The 22,126-nt window shown below is 40.2% G+C and overlaps 1 protein-coding gene across 1 annotated transcript; it reads right to left on the bottom strand.

Moving 5' to 3' along the window:
- Positions 1-3,924: 3,924 nt before the first annotated feature.
- On the bottom strand, positions 3,925-21,639 carry tbc1d19 (TBC1 domain family member 19). The gene is made up of 21 exons (XM_005807865.2): positions 21,433-21,639; positions 21,229-21,301; positions 21,093-21,138; positions 19,206-19,281; positions 18,992-19,066; positions 18,702-18,765; positions 16,304-16,350; positions 16,097-16,207; positions 14,951-15,023; positions 14,496-14,534; positions 12,148-12,260; positions 10,435-10,509; positions 9,590-9,652; positions 7,891-7,975; positions 7,728-7,772; positions 7,609-7,641; positions 7,409-7,518; positions 7,223-7,314; positions 6,094-6,209; positions 5,901-5,971; positions 3,925-5,231 (listed from the first exon to the last, which is right to left on the bottom strand). Exons 1-21 carry the CDS (start codon positions 21,526-21,528, stop codon positions 5,157-5,159), a joined length of 1,578 nt encoding a protein of 525 aa, XP_005807922.1. The 5' UTR covers positions 21,529-21,639; the 3' UTR covers positions 3,925-5,156.
- Between the last annotated feature and the right edge of the window lie 487 nt (positions 21,640-22,126).

Below are 22,126 nucleotides of genomic sequence, written 5' to 3'. Positions count from 1 at the left end.
TAGAATGATATTATGATCATGACATCCCTAAAACAATTACACAGCGTACAAGTAAAATGGCTAAACTGACTGTCAGAAATCAAGAGGTCCAACATTAGGAATACCAGGATCACGGATTACAAAAAAACATTTTGTAACTTGTCAACTCAAGAGTATTCACACAGACAAATAGATTTCTTTGCAGGAGAGAAAAGTGTAAATCATGGTAAATCCAAAACTTTAAAATGGTGCATGTTTCCCTTATTGAAAGAAATGGAAACCTGTATTATTGAGGTGCAGCACAAAATTTGTCTAAATCAGGTCTCAAACTCCAGGCCTCGAGGGCCGCAGTCCTGCAGTTTTTAGATGTGCCACAGGTACAAAACGCTGGAATGAAATGACTTAATTACCTCCTGCTTGTGTAGATTGGTTCTCCAGAGCCTTAATGACCTAATTATGCTGTTCAGGTGTGTTGTAGCAGAGGCACGTCTAAAAGTTGCAGGACAATAGTGGAAAGGACACCCTACACTCTTAAAGTCCTCTTTAAATTTTACCAAGATGTTATGTCTGGAACTGGTAAAGGCGTTTTGGACAAGTCCCAATTTGAATCTGATAGGCAATCTGTGGAGGGAGATAAAATATGGTGATGGTAAAGAGGTTTTCCAATCTCAAATATAAATTGTCAAAATAAATAAACATGTAAAAAGCTGGTAAGCAGCTATTAAAAAGGGTTTGATTGTTGCAGTTTTTTCGCAGATTGATGTGTGTGTAAAATAACCTTTCCTTGATATTTTTTTTAATAAATGTAAATAAAAAAACTCTCTTTTAATATTTAAAAATACATACATTGTACTTTTTTTCTATCAGAAAAAAATATAGAATAATTTTGCAGACTTGTAAGAAAAAGGACAAACAGGATAGGCTCTTGGTTTGGCAAATATTCTCCAAGGACTGAACATGATCCATCAAAAGCAGTTATCAAAAACATCTTTGACAGCATCTTGAATGGCCAAGTGGAGAGTGAAGGCAGGCCTGTGCCATCTGTTCCAACAGATAAGATAATTTAGCTTGGGTCTGGGATGCTCTGGAAGCAAAAGGGAGCGCATGATGTTATGCCTAAATTTACAGAAATTTGAGTGAACTGAAATTCTGAAGGCTTCTCTTTTTCAACATGTGTGCAGGTCTGCGTACTGATTACAAGACCCCCTGTTTACATTGTGTCACTTTTGTTGCATGGCGTGCTTTTCTGAAGCAGGATACTCCTGAGGAATGGCGTACTGGTCTGTAATTCTGTAAAATGCTATTTTGAAGTAAAAGTATTTCCCTTCTTACAGATTTATGTATCATTTCGACTTTCTTTTTTTAAAATTTTAGATTAAGCATTAGACAAAGTTAACCAAAGTAAATGCAAAATGCAGTTTTGAAATTATTTCAAAAGAAGTTGGAAAATGTGACTGTTCAGACTTCGATTAGGCCACTCTAGAAGTTCACAAAATAATCTGAATTATTAGTTTTACAGTTAAAACCTGAAGTTGACATACACTGACTAAAAAAACAGATGCACATTCTTTCTCACTGTAGTTAAATCAGACCACATTTTTCCCTGTTATAGGTCAGTGTTAGATAAATGACAAAAAACCTAGCAAGAAGGATTTTTAAACATATTTTTTATACTTTTATTTGAATTTAGAAGTATACATCTGGTCAGGGATAATTCTTTTAAACTGTATAACTTGGGTAAAACAGTTTGGGTTTCCATCCACAAGATTCTGACAATAGTTCTGTCCCATTCCTCCTGACAGAACTGGCTTAACTCAGTCAGGTCTGTAGGCCACCCTGCTCTTTCATGCCTTTTCAGACCTGCCCACAATTTCTCCATAGGGTTGAGATTAGGCCTTTTTGATGGAGACAGAAAAACTTTAACTTTGTTGCCTTGAAACCACTTTGTAACCTCTGGAACTCTGGAAGAACCCCTGCCCAAGTTTGAACTTTCTGGCTGATGTCTTCAGTTGCTGTTTCAATAATTCTACATAATGTTCTTTCCTCATGGTGTTACCTATTTTATGAAGCCCACTAGTTCCTCCTGCCGCTAAACCAGTCCTATAACATGATGCCGCCACCACCATACTTCACAGTTAGGATGGTGCAAGTATCCCTGTTCTTCCACCAAATGTAACAATGGTCATTGTGGCAATCAAACCACAGGACATGTCTCCAAAATTGATCTATGTGTCTGTGCTTTTGCAAACTGTAATCTGGCTGTTTTACATGTCTTTTGGATTAATGGCTTCCTCTGCACTGAGTGGCCTTTCAGTCAATGTTAGTACAGGACATGTCTCACTAGCTTCGACTAGCATCTTCACAAGGTCTTTGGCTTTTGTTCTGGGGTCAATCTGCATATTTCGAATCAAAATACATGTATCTCTGGGACACAGAATCAATCTCCATCCTGAGAGCTATGACAGACATTCCCATCGTGTCTATGCTTGCATGTAATTGTTTGAACACATAAATGCGGCGCCTTCAAGCATCCCCCGAGGGATAAACCAGAGTTGTTCAGCTTCAAAATTCTCTTCCTGATATCTTGGCTGAGTTTCTTTAACTTTCAAGTCTTGTCAAACAACAAAGCAGTTTGTTCCAGGCGTGGCCCTAAAAATACATCCACAGGTCAGCCTTCAATTTGCTCATGTGTGTCAGTTAACCTATCAGAAGTTTCCAAAGCCGTGACATCAGCACCTTGGCTTTCCCTTGTTGCTTAACCCCTCAAAATGCTTACAAGTAAGCCAATGTGTCCATGAGGACATTGGTGTCATCATTCATGACAGTTAAGAGGGTTAAAGAGTCAGCAATCGTATTGTATGTAAACTTATGATTTTGAAGATATTAATAATTGAATCTCTCTCATTTTGTCTTTTTATTCAGTGTACGTAAACTCCTGGTTTCCACTGTAAGAGGTAAATGAGTTTTTCACAGCACTGTTATTAGAAAATCTAAGATGATCTGAGTACACAGTGCTGCCCAAACATCTGCTAAGATCACTGTGCTTGATTCAAATTTCAGAAAGAAATCAGCGATGGTCAGCGTCTGCGTGTTGACGGACAGAAGGCACGCTATCCTGCAATGCAACGAATCAGCCACAAGGAGGGACTGCAGTATGCATAAATCACCACAGCAGGTACATGTTGCAGGACCAACAGACTTGTGGGGCCCAAAGGAGGAGCATGACTGATAAAAGAGTCCGGCGTGGGAGTGCTAGTAAACAGGTGGCAGATGTAGCAGAATCCAGGAGGGTGCGGGAGGGGGAGAGGAAAGACGAAAGAGAAGAACAGCATAATTCGATACCAGCCTGCAGAGAGGACAGCAGGGGATGAGGGAGGCGGCCAAGAACGAGGGAATATGCTACATGTAGGGCGGGGGCTCATTTAGGAATGATTGCTGTGAGCCTCCAGCATACACTTGTGCCTGTCCAAACATTTATCTTGTCACACAACCCGACAGAAATATTCAGAGAAGAAGCACAGAGGACTTCAGGTGTGATTACCTTAATAACCTTTAATTTAAAAATAATAATAATAAATAAACATTTTTTGCAGCACAAGATTTAATGACAATGACTTCCAAAGAATAAAAATGCCACGATTGATCGTTCATAATTTAAAGTCGTGTAAAAAGAGAAAACGTTTCACCTCAATGTTGGCACTGAAGGTGCTAAACATCCATAAAGTGTGTCGTAACCCTTCATAAATGCAATAAACTGCATGTAGGCAGCAGCTTGTACATTACACAAACAGCATTGTTATTTACAGAGTTCTCCACACAAATTGCCCTATAACCCCTTACCCAGCAAGGGTAGGATTGGGAAAAAAACAAACAAAAAAAAACTTAAAATAAATTCTTATTTTAATGTTGCACCATAATCTCACACACACACACACACAAAAAATATCTAATTTTAGTTATTTATTTGTTGGGGAAAATTGTATATCTTGAGAAATAATTGTTTTATTTTACTTCTGAAAAAATTACAGGTATTGCATTGGCACCCCCAACAATTCCTTTAAAACAAATGATAATAAATAATTCTTTTAATTAAACTTATATAAACTTAACATTTCTTTCGGCCACTCTGGAAAATGGGTAAGATAAGAGAACATGCCATTTATGTAAGGAATTAACTGGAGCCATATGATTTGATCAGATTAGAGTAAAACTGAGCTTCTTAGTAGCAAATGTCCCAAGTGGATAATAAAATAATGACGATTAAAATAACATCTCATGTCCACAGTTGAGCACAATTTAATAGGAGTGGTGATCTGGGCCTGTTTCTCTTTCAAAGGCATTGGAAATCTTGCCAAAAACAAAACGTTAAAAAAAACCTAGTAGACTCAACTAGAAACGCACAAAGGGTCGTCATTGGGTTTTTCAGGCAAAATAATAATCCAGATTAGATCAAAACAAGACCATATAAAACAAAATGAACCTCCTAGCATTACAGAACTAAATGAGGATGAAAGAGGGCCCAACCAAGACAGATTGCATGAAAACAAATGCTTTAAAAGCCTCCTCTCTCTGTAGGCTCCTCAGTATAAACAGCAGGCAATTAAAAAAAATGCTGTGAGATTATGCCACTGCAATTAAACAGGAATTCATTTCAAGATTTATTTGTGGATGGCACTGTAGTTCATGGCTTTTTGCAGGTTTCTCTCATCATGCTGAAGCAAACTAAGATGCCAAATCATTCATCAGTAACATGAGGACTTAACAGTTTAATAATAACAAGCCGGAGCTGCTGGGCTGCATAAATGGCAGGAACTAATTAACACTTCATTAGGTAAGCACGGAGACGCCGCTGTCGTTGCGTCTCCTCGCACGCTGCCATTGTGACACAATTACTGCTTCATGCAATTCACCTCAGCTGATCGGAGAACTGCCGCGAGGATCATCTTTCCCTACGGCTTAATGAGGCTGGCTTGGCCTTAGGATTAACTTACATACTGTATGACAACTAATACCATCATAAAGGGAGAATACTATTTATAGGGCTAAAGGTGCTTTTGGCGTTTTGCTTGAACTAGATGAGGTGTGGCCCCCTGATGTCACTTTTCATTAGTCAGCTTGTGTTCATTGTTGTGCAACGAGAACCGATCCAGAACCCTGAGTCTTCGTGTCGGCGACGTTCAGATGGCGGTGGCGAAAAGAAAGATCTGGATGAGCGGTATGACCTTCAGAGTCGAGAGGTCGGCGAGGACGGCCTGCGGTGCGTTCGTCAAAGAAAAGACAAGTCAGACAACTCTCTAACAATTCGTTTTAATATAGACATAAAAAGTTTAATCAAATATCCGCAGAGGACAGGAGAGCAGCAGGATGATCCGAGATTCCCACCCTGTCCTTTTGGGTTCACTGGGGGGGGATTAAATTTAGGGACATGATCATGTTTAGAAAGAGGGTTTAAAATTTCAGCACTGGGCCTGAGGTGCTAAATATAAAATAAGGAGCAGTGTGTTATGATGATATCTTCTCTTAAGTAGGGCAGGTGGGAGAATTTGCAAGCAAATGGTGCCCCCTAGAACTACTGCCCTCCACATAATGCTGCCGCTTAAACCCGTCGTCATAAAGGGGTGAGGAGGGCAAAAGGGTGGCGAGTCACATAGCCTGCATTCAGGGTTACACTAGCAATGTAAGGCTACACTCAAGACGCTGGAAAAATGGTTGTAAGCACAAACAAAAAGGTTCTCCTACACATGCATGGGTGTCAGAGGACACGGCAAGTACTTGTCAACGTGGTGGGTGGGGCGGGGGTGAGAGGGTGGAGGCTCCTCTGAAGCTATTTCTAGCTTTCTGTGAGTATGCAACCGGGGAAATAGACTCCTCGTTTGAGACGCAACTGCGAATACACAGGTCTAAAAGAGGGACAGACAAACCTCAGCCGAGGCCAGCGACGTCACCTCCATCAGGTTCTCAGCGCGGAAGGCAAACACCGCAGCCGCAAGAACTGCAGGGTGAAAGGGACGCATAATGGGCAGAACAGCATAGTAAAAGACGGGAAAGATGGAGAAGGACATCAGAAAACGAGAGCGTAGTTGGTATGGAAGTAAGAGTTCAGGTTGTACCGACCTGCAACTACCTCCAGCGAGTCATACCCGAGGATTCGATCCCATAGCAGGAGCAGCTGATCGGTGGAAAGGTATCCGGAAAAGGCCCGGACCATCCACTTAAAGGCAATACGCAGCCTTAGAAGAAAATATGAACTCTTCAGTGACACTTTTATGTTTCTAATTGCATCCGCTACCTCTCACACTAACATTTATAATTCCATGACAGAGTAAAATGTAATTCAAGCCATAAACACTAGATGGCAGCAGCTCTTAATCTACTAACAGTAACAACAGTCTCTGGGGATACTCATGTCTCTGTATGCAAGCTCAGATGTATTGGATGGAGAGGAAACATTTTTTTATCAGATTAAATGGGACTAAAAAACAAGTGCATGTCACACCAGATTTAAAAAAATTAAAACCAGGTATTATTTGCCTTCTGGTAACTTTGCATTGGCATTTCTCATAAAATTTAAAATAATAAAGAGTAAAGTTTGTGGTTGTGATGGGATAAAAATGTGAAAAATAGGGCTTCTGCAAGTTTCACCATCTCAGATTGAAGACTTTTTAAGACCTTTTTAAGGCCATTGTGAAAGAAATTTAAGACCTGGATAAATCACATTCTTTATATAGTTGTGCCTAGATTTTTTTTGGCACACAAAAGGCAATGTATGGATTAACAACAGAAATGAGTCAGAGGCAAAGACGAATGTCATCCAGCCAACTGGCGAGAATTTGCGCTAACAAATGGTAGACGCAAAAAAGCTAGCTAGCTAGCAAGCAAGGGTTTATTAGCAGCTGATAAGCGGTGGCCTCAACTGCCTCGAGTTACAGAACATATTGATGTTTGTGCACGACTCAAACTTTTGCCTAACAGAAAATTCCCACGAGAAAAATAAACTAAACCGAATATAAAAGATTACATAGTATGGTTCAGCAAAATATAAAACCTGTGGATGTCGTATTTAGAGCCAACTTGAACATTTTCTAATGAATTTAAGATATTTTAAGGCCTTAATTTTAGAAATACAAGACTTTTTAAGAATGCACAGACCCCCTGAAAAAAGGTCATTCTGTATTCATAGTTTTGCACTGTATATGATGTACATATAATCACAGAGGTGGGACGGCAAAGTAATTTAACTCACGGCTGAGCACCGATCTGTCGAAGATGGTAAAAGAGCTGAGGCAGGTGGGTTTGGAGTAGCCTCTCAAACTGCAGGCACAGGGACACTATGCCCTGCAGCAGCACAAAACAACAACATAAAGTCAATTCATTCACCAGGTAGAGTGGAGCTGTTAAGACTCGACTTTTACCCAGAAAACGCTCGTACCGAAAAAGAAGAAGAGATGGAGTGCAGCCTAAAAAAGTAGCGGATGTACATTTCCCGGAAGACGCTGTAGAGTTTGGACGGCTCGTTGTACAAGAAACACAAGGGCGCCACTGTGGAAACATCCACAAAGTCCAACACACATGGTTGTATACTGGACGTTTCAACTTGCATTAAAAAAAAAAGTGTTTGATACAACTCACCATACATAGAAAATCCATGAAAGGGAATAACACCTGAGAAAATAAAAATGCCAGCTGAGTGAATTTTCTCTGATTTGACTCAAAAACCTCCATGTCAGAATCTCTCAACGTGAACTCACCGTTTGGAGGATAAACGACAGCATACTCTTCGTCTCCCACTTTCCCTGCAAGGCAGGCAGACAAAGGCATTGAATACCTACATTTGGAGTATGATCGCTGTTTTAGTGACTAACGTGTCCTTCAACACATATATGAAAATGGAAAGGTATCAAGTGATCTCACCGTGTAGGTAGGATTTAGGCGGAGTGGCGCTGTTGTACTTGAAGTGCTCCAGGACGGCGGTGTCCCGTGAGAAACATAACAATACCTGGAAAGAAACGGAGTCGGCTCAAAATTTGAGCTGACCAAGGATTTCAAGTGGAAAAGTGGAAAATCCACCATTAATATTTATCCCTCTTGAGCCAAAAAAGTATATCTTCATTCTACTTCTTTCTAAAGAATAACATGCAGCATGCATTAACATTATCAAGAGTCTTGTTATGTACTCGGGGCCTGGTGATGGCCTTGAGCGTCCGCGCTTTCTCTTTATAAATTACTCTATTAAATGGTGCACCTGGAAGCTCATCATGTGTTCTGGCTGCCTCCATATTGATTTTAGAGATGATTTATTTGGAGGGTTTTCCTAAGATAGATTAGTGCCACATATAATCTCCCTGCTTTTGAAAAATATTAAGAAAAACATTGTAAAGATACAATTATGCAGTATTCCAACTGGGTTTTGCAGTAACTAAAAACAGTTAGTTACATATTCCGTACAAAAGCACAGAACCATTGAACGACTTTTAATGTTATATATCAGTTAGACGATTAAAATTATTTGTAAGGGCTGAAAGTCAAAAATGACTTTCGTCAAATTCAGAATTTGACGATTCCAGACTGTGGAGGAATCTTGTTATCTTCAGAGAAACCTTACTTCACTTGTATTTATTCACTATTTCCCTCCCTGAAAGTTATTAGTGTGTGTTGTGAATTTAGGAATCTATAAGAGGTAAATAAAAACAAATTACTGTGAGCAGGTTTCACACTAAAAATCCAATCAGTTCATATCACCACATCATTGTCGTTTCTTTGGGTAAAGATCAAAATTTTACATAGAGTAAACTCAACGCTCCAAAACAATTGCTAAATCACATTTATTTTTCATATCACAGCTAATATTTAATGACTGCTTCATGATTCTGTTTGTCTTTCAGATCATAGGCATGCTTGTCCAACTGTGGGAGGTGTCTCATCAAATAATGTAACAGCTATGTCACAAAGATAAAAACAATAACCATTCGAATACACCAAAAAAAAAAAAAGAACGCCCATTAAGAAAACATGGCTTCTCTGAACAGTTCTGGGAAATCAGCCTCTGGATTTTCTTAGAAACCTTTCACGCTTTCTCTTGTCATCTCTTAACTAACATTTTGACATGAAGTGGATTCTTTCACTGCCTAGCGAGTCTGCCATCAGTCAACATTGACAAGGATGCAGGAACCTGGTCTTTGATAAACCTTGCCCGTTCATTGGTTTGTCACCAAAGAGCGAGGCAAACAAGTAGCTGCCGAGTTAACCCGTTTGGCAAGTGCAGAAACATGTTTATTAGATGAGCGTCAAAAGACAAACAGAGCAGCGACTAACAGAGAAGCTATTGAGGCCTGGCTGGAGAGTATAACAGCAGATAAAAATGACTTTTGTCACACAGAAGGAGTAAACACCAAGGGTGGCCAAAAAGGAAGATGCTGACAGTGTTATTTAGTGAAACAACAGAAGACGAAAATGAAATGCTGATGTATAAACAATTTTGATGAACAAGAAACACTGAAATCTGTAATAATCTGTAATACTGACAATAATATCAAAGCTCTATTATTTGTTTAATGAAAAAATACTGGAAGGGTAAATAATGAGAAACTGACTGATAAAGAAGAGAGCTGACCTGATAGAGGAAATCTTCAAACACAAAGTAGTAGTCGTCGTTACTGGCGGTGAGTTTGACATCCTGTGGAAGCAGAGGGTTTTCACAGACCTTGTGACACAGAACAACTTTTTGCATCCTTACGGTCACATATATCCAGTGCCTTTCAGGTGAAAACAAAAAAAACAACACACAGGTAGCAACCTGGTTGCACAAGTGTGCACCCCTTTAAACTATAGAAGTTCTTGCTCACAAAAGATGACAAGTCTTGTCCAAAACCCTCTAAAGGTGATCCCTCAGCTTTCAATTTTTTTTTTACAACTTTGTAAAAACACCCCAGCTCCATTTGAGGAAAATTAGCCACTATGAGGTTTCACTACATTCTTTCATTGTGGTTCATGATACAAACATCTGTGGGGTACAATGACATGAAAGCACAAGTTTAGTTTCCTCAGACTTCAGACCATAACACATTCTCCCGCACGTCTTCTCTGTAAGAAGATACATGTGTATTGTACGAGAAAGATTTGATCCTATGTAGCCGTCATGCAAACTACTGATTTAGTTAAGGGACATACACACTTTGTAATTACTTATGATGCTGTAATGTTTTCACAATCACAAAAATCTGTATCATTTCTAGAGATGTGTGTACATTTTTCAGTTCCACTGTAAGAAAAGCAGCTCAGACCTAAACCCTGTGAATTTACACACACACACACACACACACACACAGCAGTTACTTAACATCCAAGGCCGAGGCATTCAGAGGAATGTGTTTATGAGAAGAAAAAGAAAAAAAGCATCTGCTAAAGGCATGTCTACGTTTCATTGACTCAGAGGAAAATGAGTGTTGACCAGCTCACCTTGTAGATGAGGTTATCTACCAGCAGGTTGTGTTGGATCACTCCAGCCCTGAGCTGTTCATAGTGCATCATGTCCTGAAAGGGCAAAGACTCAGCAGGTTTTAGTTCTCCTACCATCTAGAACGGTCATTATGTTAAACTGAAATGAATAGAATCAACTTTTAAGTGAATGGTGAGCAAAAAAAAAAAAAAAAAACCTAATATGTATACTGCTTTGCATAATTTTTTTTTTGAAAACTCTCTCTTCCTTTACACGCACTACTAAATTACGTCTTCCCAGTAACTGTGATGACAGTCCGGTTAAATCGAGCACGAATAGAGAGGGTATCGTGTTTCCGAGAACATGCTTAATCTCTAACGCGTCTCCGGTTTTAGACAGCTTTTCATAGATGAGCCAAACGGAGCAATAAAAATGCTCCCAGTGACACTTTCTGAGCATCTTGACAATGCTCAGCGCTCCGGCTGCGAGAGCAGCAGCAGAGAGCTGAGGGAGGAAACTGGAACAACTGGAAATGGTACTGTGGACCACATTAATGGCAAAGTTTAAAAGGATTTCTGCTAAAATACCAGAGTCCCATCAGTTGCTAATCCAGAAAAAAAAGAAATTACAATGTTGAGATTCCTTTTTTTAATATATATTTATTTAGTAATGATATTGTTGATCTGTTATGAGGATCATGTGAGCACAATCCTTTCAGATCCTTAGTCTTTTCTTGTGCTCTTTTCTCTTCAGCTCTCGCTACTGGTTTTCTGCCAGCTTGATTTACTGTAGAGTCTTGTGAACTGTTTTTGTTTTGATTTAGTCAGTCTGGTTTTGGATCGTTATCCGTCCTAAAGACCCAATGACGATTGACTTTCCGCTTCCTGACATAATCCAATTGATTTTTCACTTGAATTTTCGAGGTATTCACTATAGTTCGTGCTGCCAGGTAATCTAATAACGCCAGCCGGCCATTCAGAAGAGAAATGAGCCCACATCATCATAGATCCTCCACCATGCTAAACAGTGGTCAGAAAATGCTTTTGGACCAGGGTTAAGTGATAATTTTTTAAAATGAAAATGTAATTCACTTTCAGTAGCAAATCAGTCAACTGGCGTATTTATTCATATCCCAGGTTTAGGTTAAACATGATGTTTTAATTTTAGCAAAACGTTTCTTTTGACTGGAAGTAATATTCACACTTTTTGCAAATCTGTGCCCAAAAAGATCTTTTTTTTTATAAACACACTGAGCAACGTTTGCGACCCTCTTTGATGTGCTTGGTGCTCCAGAGCCCTGACCTGATCGGGCCTCCGATCTCATACGGTATTCTCCAAACCGGGCTCCAGCAGATTATCCTGGACTCTGGTGTTTTGCCACACAGGCAGACAAGCAGAGCTGTTTAGGCTAAACTGAGCGAAAGCATTTGATTATCCTAACATTTGTACACACGGGACAAGTCGAGGCCAGTTAAAATAAACGCCACGGCAGCAAACACACAGATTATCTTGAATTTATCGGTCAGCTGGTGTTATATGTCATATGTTGGTTTTTAACTTGAAGTTAATGTATCCAACAGGAGATTCAGACAAAATTTAATGAAAAAAAAAAAAGAAGAAGAGGGAAACAGAAGCAGCTGAGAAGAATTCGAGTTGTCGGGAAACAGCTCGGGAAGTGGGGCAGTTGTGCAAGTGACCCGTGAACTTGAGTGTCTGTGCATCTGCTGCCGTACCTGCAGCTGGTTGGTGGAGTTCAGGATGAGGGCCCACAGGTCTGCCCGGAGCCCGGTGGGACAGCCCCGCCTGCTGTACTGCTGGGCCGCTGCGCTGTCCTGCCCCACTACAACTACACAGAACGCAATCGAAAATAAGCAGGAATGCAAAAAAAGACGGGAACCGACTCTTTGCGGCGTTAAATTATTGCTTAAATGAGGCATTAATCCATTTCGAATAAAACTAATCAGTTTAAAGCAGCAAATCGAAATGGCATTCATACATCCTAAAGCTTTTCACATTTTTACAAACACAATATTACACATTTTTTATAGAGCCACATTTGACTGCAATCAAGCTGTAAATCCTTTGGTGTGCTCCAGCAGGCGCTAAGATTTATTCTTTGCAAAATAGCTCAAACTCAGATTGGATGAGGAACATCTGTGAACGCCAGTTTTTAGGTCTTGCTCCAGATTCTCAGCCTGTACTTTGAATGGGCCAGTCTAGTACATAAAACCTTACTTGAGTGAAAATTGTAGCCCTGGCTGGAAGGTGGATCCACTTTCCACCTTCTGGCAGTTTATTTCTCTTATAACTTGTACATTTTCATCAATATTAAGACATTTTTGACTATATCTTGCTGAACAGTTACTCGTAAGTTAGCTTTGTCTTATTTCAAGAATATTTTTCACTAGAAACTACACCAAAAGTACTTGGTAAGATTTTGTGGGTTTTTTTGTCCACTTTCCAGTTATGTGCAACTTTGTATTGTTCCAACTCAAAAAGAATCTAAATAAGTAATATTTAAGTTTGCAGTTGTAATGCGAGTAAAATGTGAAATATTTACGCGGCGCGAATCCTTCGGCGTGCTGCTGTTGTTTTGCTAACATCCTGTGCTTGAACTCCACTCCACTCGAACAGTTCAGCTTGTTATCACTGCCACATGAACACAACACAGTCTCACTTTAAAGTCAACAGAAAACGGTTCCTGTTTGACTTGCTCACGGTCCTCCAGCACCACAGATGGGAAAACGAACATCTGCGCATCTTAAATCAGGCTTGCGGGCTTACTATTTCACAGCCTACAAAAGCATAAACACCAGAAATCAAGATCTTCATATAATTGTAATGGTTGCACAACTTTCTAGAGCCCCTCAGGCACATTTTAATAACTCCTCAGCTTGCCCACTCTTATCCTAAATCTATGTTGTGACAGTAGCCCAAAACACACATCCCTCAGCTTAAGGTGCAGGCCAGTTGTAGCATAAACTAACACACTCCTCGGTCCCCTAAATTTCCTGTTCGAAGTCACTTAACACTTGGCCTGGAATAGAGGCAGCAGCCCAAAAGTCAAAACAAAGCCAACTGAGGCTGAAGCAGCAAGCGGAGGGTGTGCAGCACTGTATATAAACAGCACAGCCTGTGTTTTTAAGGCTATTGAGGCTTGATTGGTGTCCATATTAAGCTTTGTGTTTATACTGGCTTCATGGCATGGCTTTGAGTGTTGCCTTTACTGATTATGGAACCTGAGAAAAAGATTTGTCAGTGAGAGAAGTAGGGCACTTGTTCCTGCCATACCACTGTATATTTTCAGTTTCTATATGTACTGTATATATGACATGTAATGGATATTATTGGAGTTTGCCTTGAGATGTTTAGGAAGCCCTATGAAACAGACTCAATTGGAAGGAGAATTTGGTCCTTCCAACAAAACTTCTTGTAACCTTTTAGATGGTCCTTTCAAAGGTTTTATGAGACTTTTCTCCATCAATCGTCTCTAGTCCAGTTTTTGACCATTTTCACAGAAAGGCTTTATTTTTCTATGTTATACCACCTAGCCCTGATACTTTAATCATTCAGGCATAAAATCTAAAACGAAAACTCAAGGAATGAGCCAGAGTTTACAAACGTCTACAATGAATTAATGGCACACGCTGCTGTGGGAAGGCACATGGATGGAAAGATGTAATGGACGCAGAAAAAGAAAGGGAAGAAAGGACACGGGGGGATTGAGGAAGAAAAGGTGCAAAGAAGAAAGCAACTAAACAAATAAGGAAGAATTGATGAAAGGAACGGCGCACACAACATTTAAGCAATGGTATAACGGACAAAGACTGGAAATACAAAGATTTTTCTATACTCTTATTTTCTTTCTCAAAGAAGACAAACTAGTTTAGGAAAACTCTAGGTTTCCTAGTCTGGAAATCCCAATATTTTCCAGACTAGGAACTATGAATTCAGCTGATACCAAAAAACAACAATTCTGAATTTCTAAAGGAGTGTTTAAAACTGTAAATATTTAACACACATCAATAAATAAGGGCTGCATAACAAAACAAATCAAAAAAGCACACACATGTACGCTAACCTTTTTGGCCGATCTGAACATAGTCATTTTCAAACAGGTCTAGAGGAAAGAGAGAGCAAAACAGATTAGATCAGCACTGTTATCGGTCTGACTTACAAACACACAGCGGAGGCCATTCTATTTAAGGCATGAACGATAAACTGGAACAATGTCAATATCTGAACTTCGTGAAGATACTGTCTGAGAAATCCCAGACAGCCAACAGAGAAGCACACACTGATATAAAGCCAGTGGGGTTTACTGGTGGGTGTGCCAAGCTGTTCAATGGACAAACACGCGTAATTAATCACAACAAGGAGGATTTCTGTGCCTGCTTCTTATAAGCTACTGAGTATTGAGAGGGAAAGCTTCCCCGCTGTCACGCAACTGATCGAATTGCTGTTGAGTGAAAAATGTTTGTTCATTGTGATTCACGTCATCAGACAGACGTGAATCTTTTTGCTTCCTGTAAATACCTGGATGGACATGTGCGAGGTCGTCAATCCCCAACTGGCCGGAGCTCAGGTTCAGCTCTGCGTACGCCTGTCTCTGTGAGCAGAAAAAAAAAGAAGCAGTTTCCAACATTATTTGGTCAGCTGCTTTAATTGTGCCAAAATGCATTTGTAGTTCACTCAGTGCCTTTTATCCCCAAATTTCATCATTTGCTCTTATGCTACCTGGCTCAAAGCAAATGCTACCAAGTATTCAAAATTAATTCAGAGAATAGCAAAACTGTACTCCTGCTGCTTCTATGTTCCTAATAATCCGAGGCAGGGAGAATGTTATTCCGACTTCTTGAGTGGCCGCCAACCTGCTTCATGAATTTCCTAGCTTGCAAACAAGGCAAAGGTTCTAATTTCCTCTATTTGTAATAAGTAAAGTGGTTCAACTTCACTTCTTTTTAAACGGAATATCAACTCTGCATGGAAAAGAGACCAAGTGGTGTTTAGGAACTAAATCTACAACCTTCCAATTGCAAGACGACCACATGAGTGAAGAAGTAAGTTGTGCTCATGTCTTCTTTGTTTCCTTCAGTGGTTCTTGATTCAGTGCCACCACAGGCAAGGGGGTGAAAAGGTTTTTCAAAGGGATTGGATCATTTGATACAGTGCAGTGTGAAAGCAAGCTGCACCAGATGAAAATTTAACAAATGTTGCAATTTTGGTCCGAAATCGAACTACCAGACCACCAGATTATCAGGTGTGAAAACACCGTTAGAGATGTTATCCACAGGCCACTCGGTTGTTCGGGAGGCATGAAGGGAAATTGGCCTTTTCTGCCATACCATTACAAATACAAACATGAAGTGGTGCTTCTACTGGAACTTTAAGCTGTGTGCTTTGACCAGACAACAGTAACGCTCAGCATGAAACACTTCGGGTGGTCCTGGGGTCAAGCAAAGGACGACGACATGACTGGAAATCTAAAACTTAAGGCCAAATCAACACAGTAATGGCACGACTGAAATCGACCATCAGGGTCGTCACAGTCACCAGAGCAAGGCTACAAGATGATCAAAAACTCTTGTGGAACACGGATACTTTTTATGCTTATTTGTTCATTCAAATGTATTACTGTGTAAAGCAAAAATCATTAAAATCATAAAAGAATGTGATATATACCAGCTGTGGAATATCTCGGACGTTGAGGGGAACCTGAATGAGACCCCAGTGGCTCCGGGCGCACACGTCCTCGCAGCTGTCATGGTTGGGGTTCCGCAAACTGATCAACACCTGAGTTGACGGCAATAAAAAAAAGGGGGGAGAAGGTACATCTCCAAATTTTCAACATGACAAAAATAAATCAGCAGCAGCAAGAACTGCGATTACCTCGAGAAAGTCTTTCGGTGCATAAACGGGCCTGAAGCGACTTAAATCTGCAACCAACACAGAAACAACTGTTTTACATTCTGAGGTCAGCGGAAGAGTGCTTCCATTGTGACGACACGATTGTAAATTCATTGCCGGAACAGGGAAGGACGGGGCTAAACTTTTGGGATGAAAGCAGGGTGTTGCGGCCGTTATTGCAGCTCCGTGCAAGAGGTCTGGACAGCTTCTATACTCGCAGTCCACAATGTTTACAGCCAGAGAAGGGGGACATCCTAAATGTTATTATACGTCCCTGAGCTGTGATAGCACTGTTAGGATTAAAAGATTGGCCTGCTCTCTGGAAAGGGGCTGGCTTCGAGCAAAAAGGGGAAAGGAAAGAGCTAATAAATCCGAAATTTAACAACAAAGTACACTGCCTTCCGAAAGTGTTCAAAACCTTTGAACTTTTTTCACAGTACAGCAAACCCTCATTTTTCGCAGGGGTTGCGTTCTGAAAAGAACCCGTTATAGTTACCTTTATTTTTTACAATTATACAGCATAATTAAATACTCTACATTGAAACCAAAGAACAAAGCCTGTTTTCAGGCCCAAGCATTTTTTAAACAAATAGAACGTTTCTTACAAATAACTACAGTAAAATAATCATTGTAATCATCAATACGAAGTACAGTAGGACAAATTGTGACTCGCGTATTTCACTGTTCCTCTGACTGTGACGCTGCGGCCTGACTCCGCTCTCTAGTGTCTTTTTCTTCTGAAGCCTGTCGTGCAGGTGTGTTTTTTCGAAAGAAGAACATAGTTATCGGTAGTTGTTGTCGCCCTTTTTTTCTTCTGGGCAAAAACATTTACCAAAATTTACCACGCTGTTTTACATATTTTTAAATACCACAACGTTATTGGCACACAGGTAGAGAAGAAGCGCGGAGACTGTTTAGCCAATCAGGACGCAGTACATAATGCACTGTGAAAAAAAAACTACACAAAAAAATTCGCGAAGCAGCGAGTTCGTGAAAGGTGAACCGCGTTATAGCGAGGGTTCACTGTACAACAAAACCTCAGCAGGTTTTGCAATCGATTTCGGTCATGCATTTAAAACTCTCCTAATCGGCGAATAGCGTTTACCTATGAGTAATTTTAGTGTAATTCTAGCTGTTCTTGGCTATGTGAAGGTTTTTGGAGAACATTTGTGAACAAACGGCATTGTGAAGACCAAGGAAATAAGCCCAGAAAGACTAGAGACTGAGTGAGATAGATGGACAGCTACAATGAAATAGTCCAGATCAAAGCATACCAATGTGCTAGAATGGCCCAGTCAAAGCCCAGAGACAAATACAACTGAGAATAAGGAGCAAGACTTTAAAAAAACGGGCAAAATTTGCTGTCTCTAGCTTTTCACATCCGGTAGATACATATAAAAAAAATAGACATACATCCAGAGAGTCTGCAGGTTTCACCAACTCAAATTTTATATTTTTTATGGCCATTATGAATAAAATTTAAGGCATGACAGAAATGTACAAAAGAAAACTGCAGATTTTATGCAGTAGTAGTGAAAAAATCTTTTGCACAAAATGCACGTAACATTGTATGGGTTTTCAACAGAAATGAGCTAGAGGCAAAGACGAACATCGTCCAGCCAAATAGTGATAAATTTACAGTTTACCCATGATAGATGCAAACAAAGTGAGCTAGCTAGCTAACCAAGGGTTTGTTATCAGCTAGTTAGCGGTAGCCGCAACCACCCTTAGTCACAGAATGAAATGAAGTCATCTGTGTGCGACTCAAATGTTTGCTTGACAGAAAAGAAACTATTTAAAATATACGGCATTAAATTCTGCCTCAATAAAATTTAAGATCGGCAATTGACTTAATTTAATACTCACATTTGCATTTTTTAATTAATTTTAGACATCTTAAGGTTTTAATTTTAGATACATGAATTTAAGACTTTTAACAGATGCAGATACCCTGGACGTCTTTTTACTTAATCACTGTTCACCGCTTTGTGTTGACCTGTCACCTAAAATCCCACTAAAAACTTTTGAGGTTTGTAGTTGGAACCTTATAGAAAACATTTAACTAATCTGTTTTACTTTTGCAAGACACTGAACTCTTCCTAAGGCATTTCTGTAGTCTGAATATTTTAAGTCTGAGTAAAGCAATAAGAGTCACATTCGATGGACGCATTCTTCATTAATAAACCAGTTGCTAGAAAAACCTTGGCTGGATAATTATAGCTCGCAAAGCAAACACAGAAGTGGTAGATCTGGTTCAGAGTAACGTGGCAAGTCGTTAAGCTGATGCTAAATGCGCCAGCCCATGCATACTGGTCAACACCAATCTGTCATAGCAGGCAGATGACTGCAGGGGCCAAAACCCTGGGTAATGTCTGCAGACCTGGTTCATCCGTGCCCATCTCGTTCCACTTGTTGGTGAGCTCCTTCTGCTCGGCTCCGGGCCTCTGTGGGAGCAGGAGGGAACAGAGGGGTCTTTACAAAACAAACAACACGCGGCCCGCAGAACACAGATCTTGGCTATGTTTAAATACAGTTGTGTGCACGCACAGGAACACAGAGATAAAAAAAAAAAACGACAGCCTGGTTACCATCTGGTGAAAACAAATACAGCGTTACGACAGCCTCTGCAGTTTAGTGGTATTACCTGTGACGGGCCGCGTTTTCCCCTACCTTACGGGCCAGAGGCACTCCGAGCTCCGTGCTCATGCTGTTCAGACTTTTCAGTATGCGCTTCTCCCAGCTGGCCTGTGCACACACATGCAGCCCACGTGTGACACGAAAAAAGGGATTTACATCTCTGAGAATTGGCAGACGAAAAAGACAAAGAGAACCAGAGGAAAACGGAATTCAAAGGAGTGACGAAGACGAGAGGAGACGCACTGACCTGAGCTTTACGCATGTAGGCCAGCGGCTCTTTGAGATGCTCCAGCGGAGCGGTGGGATGGCTTGGAGGCAGCTGGCTGCAGTGGGGAAGCGCAACAGTGTGCTAAAACGTTGACTGCAAGAAAGACTGACAGCTTTGATAATTTGATGCAAATGGAACGCTATTCAGAAATAGAATAAATTCATCAGATTATTTTTTTTTTTAAGTAAAAAATTGCCCCCTTGATCAGAGCTTAGATGACTCAGAACAAATCTCCACCAGAAGTGTTTCACTAAGCCCGCTCAGGGCATGCTGAATGACTCAAGGACTCAGTGCATTAAACACCATACATCCTATTGTAAACGCCTACAAGGAGCTCGCAGGGCTGACTGCAGGCCGCCACACGGAGCAGTCGGTCAGTAAGTGCCTCACGCTGATGTCTGAGCCTCCAGAGAGCAAAAAGACTCACTTATCCGTTAACATGAGGGGAGGTGCTCACATATGTCAGAGAAATTTATTAGTTTCAGCCAGTTAACCTGAAGTTGCATACCAAATAAAAAAGGTAAAATATGAACAGTTCAAAGGCAATGCAAATAAAATTATATAGATGAGAAACTGTCTCCTAAACACTACGTGAGGAATAGTAGTACAACCTGCTCAAAGGTGTAAATAGGTGTTGCTATCACACTATAACATTAACCTAACAGTGAAGAGTATGAATAAAATAATAATATAGTAATATTTTTATATATCTGAAAAGAGTGGCAGAAAATGATTACAAAGCTTTATCTGAACAACACGGGTGTAAAAGAGTGAAATCTGGTTAATTTACTGCAGCTCTTAAAACACAGATTCATACTTGAATAAAAAAAAAACTGTTAAAACTGTATTTTGATTACGTTACGTTAGATTTATGTTATTACAGATGATTTCTTGGAAAACGTTCTGAGATTCTTAGTATATCTATGAGCTGAAAATCAAAAGCACTTCATGCTTGTGGCTGCAGCCTACTTTTACTGAAGCTTCTACATGTAAATGAGCTGTCCAATTATGTGTTGACTGGCTACAGGATGTAGGAAATGTACCGTACTTAATTTATGTAGCACATTTCTAGTCATACTGACCACTCAAATTGCTTTGCACTACAGCTACTTTTACCTACCGACACTCACAAACACGCAGTACAATCAGGGTTAAGTCTGTTGCCCAGGGGCTCATCGACATGTGACACAAAGAAGCTGGAATCGAACCTACAACCTCAAGTGTACCAAACCGGCTGCGAGTCAGTAATAAAAGAAAAATTTTTAGTCTTGTGAAGGAGTTTTGTGGGGAGAAATAATGGCTGCACTGGTAACAATGGATTTTAACTCTATAGATCTCACTCCTGGATCAGGGTGTTTTTTTTTGTTTTTTGGGGGGGGTTTTCCCAGACACAAATCACTGGAGATATTCCAGATATTTACTTAAATATTGAAAAAAAAACAGGATGGATGGATCTTACAGGCAACAGAGATTAAAGTCTGCAAATAAAGATGTACACATCCTATTTTTCTTTTTCCCAATTATTCACATCTGAAAGACATTTCATTCAGATCTGACTACATCAGAACAGAAACTGTGCAAAAAAAAAAAAAAGCCATACAACAGAATAGGGGAGCAGCATTAGTAGACGGGAATGACCCAAACTGTGAGTCGGATATGTTGATGGAGAATGAGCCAAAAACATTCTCAACAAGTGTTTGTTGTTAGAGAAGCTCAAAATATTGAAAATATTTCCATGTCGTGGATGATGGAGAAAAAGATCTTCCTGACCGTCACTAGGAACCTGAATGCAACCTAAGTCCTAACTGGTTCCTGGCAGCTGTTTGGGAAAAGTGTTTCATGTATGTATGCATGTATTTGACTTACATGTGAAGTTCTCTGTAGATAGCATTCTGCAGCTTTTTCTCCCAGCCTACACAGAGAAACATATCCGGATATTCATCATTCTGTCGCTCTTATATTAAAGGCGTGGCAGCAGGTAGCAAAATAAACCTCAACCCACCTGACGTTTTCAAAAAACTGCGCACGTCTTCCTTTAGCGACTCCAATTTTATCTCAGGACGATGTAAACAGTCCTAAAAAGAGTTTAATAGTGTACAATGAAGCTGAACAAGAAAGTTAAAAAAAAAAACTGCTTATTACTGAAACACTGCACCAAACAGCAGCAGCTAGCTCCGCATCGTTAGCCGCATGCTAACCGACTCACTTTAGCCTGCCTCTCTATCTGAGAGTGTAAATGGCTTCCTTTGAGACGCTGGACGATCTGGGCGATGCTCAGGGATAACACGGTGCCTTCGTCCATCCTCCGGTTTCACCGGGACAACCTCACACGGCCCGCTTTCAAGAGATGCTGCGGCTGAACTCTCAGCATCCCTCGAACAGCAGCCGCAGCAGCGCCAGGGGGTTCCTTAGCAACCGAGGTCGGTGCGCGAGAAACAAACACCTGATACTTTGGTTCCGACTAAATAAAAACGCAGCAACTTTTTCTCCCTATATCGAATGTAACCTTCAGAGGTTGTCTGAAAAGATAGTAACAGTTCAAGCTAACTTTAATAAAAGAAATATTTAGGCCATGTCAAATGCACACCTTACCTTTAGGGAATTCTTTATGTATGGGAAGCTGCGATTAATCTTTAGGAAACCTTTTAGGAAACCTTCAGTGAACATTCCCTAAATGTTAGAAAGATTTGTGAAGTTTACATTGAACGCTACCTCTAAGGAATCTTTTCTTAAGGTTTATTGAAAGGTATATTGTGAAAGCTGCGATTCTTCTTTAGGGTACATCCTCTAAGGCAGTGGTTCTCAAACTTTTTTCAGTGATGTACCCCCTTAAAAATATATTTTTAGTCAAGTACCCCCTGACACGGGCAAAACATTTTTGGAATTAAAAAGGGGTACAG

This window comes from Xiphophorus maculatus, chromosome 14, assembly GCF_002775205.1.
Source record: "Xiphophorus maculatus strain JP 163 A chromosome 14, X_maculatus-5.0-male, whole genome shotgun sequence".
In the NCBI taxonomy this organism is placed as follows: Eukaryota; Metazoa; Chordata; class Actinopteri; order Cyprinodontiformes; family Poeciliidae; genus Xiphophorus; species Xiphophorus maculatus.
This window is presented reverse-complemented; position numbering and strand designations above follow the sequence as displayed.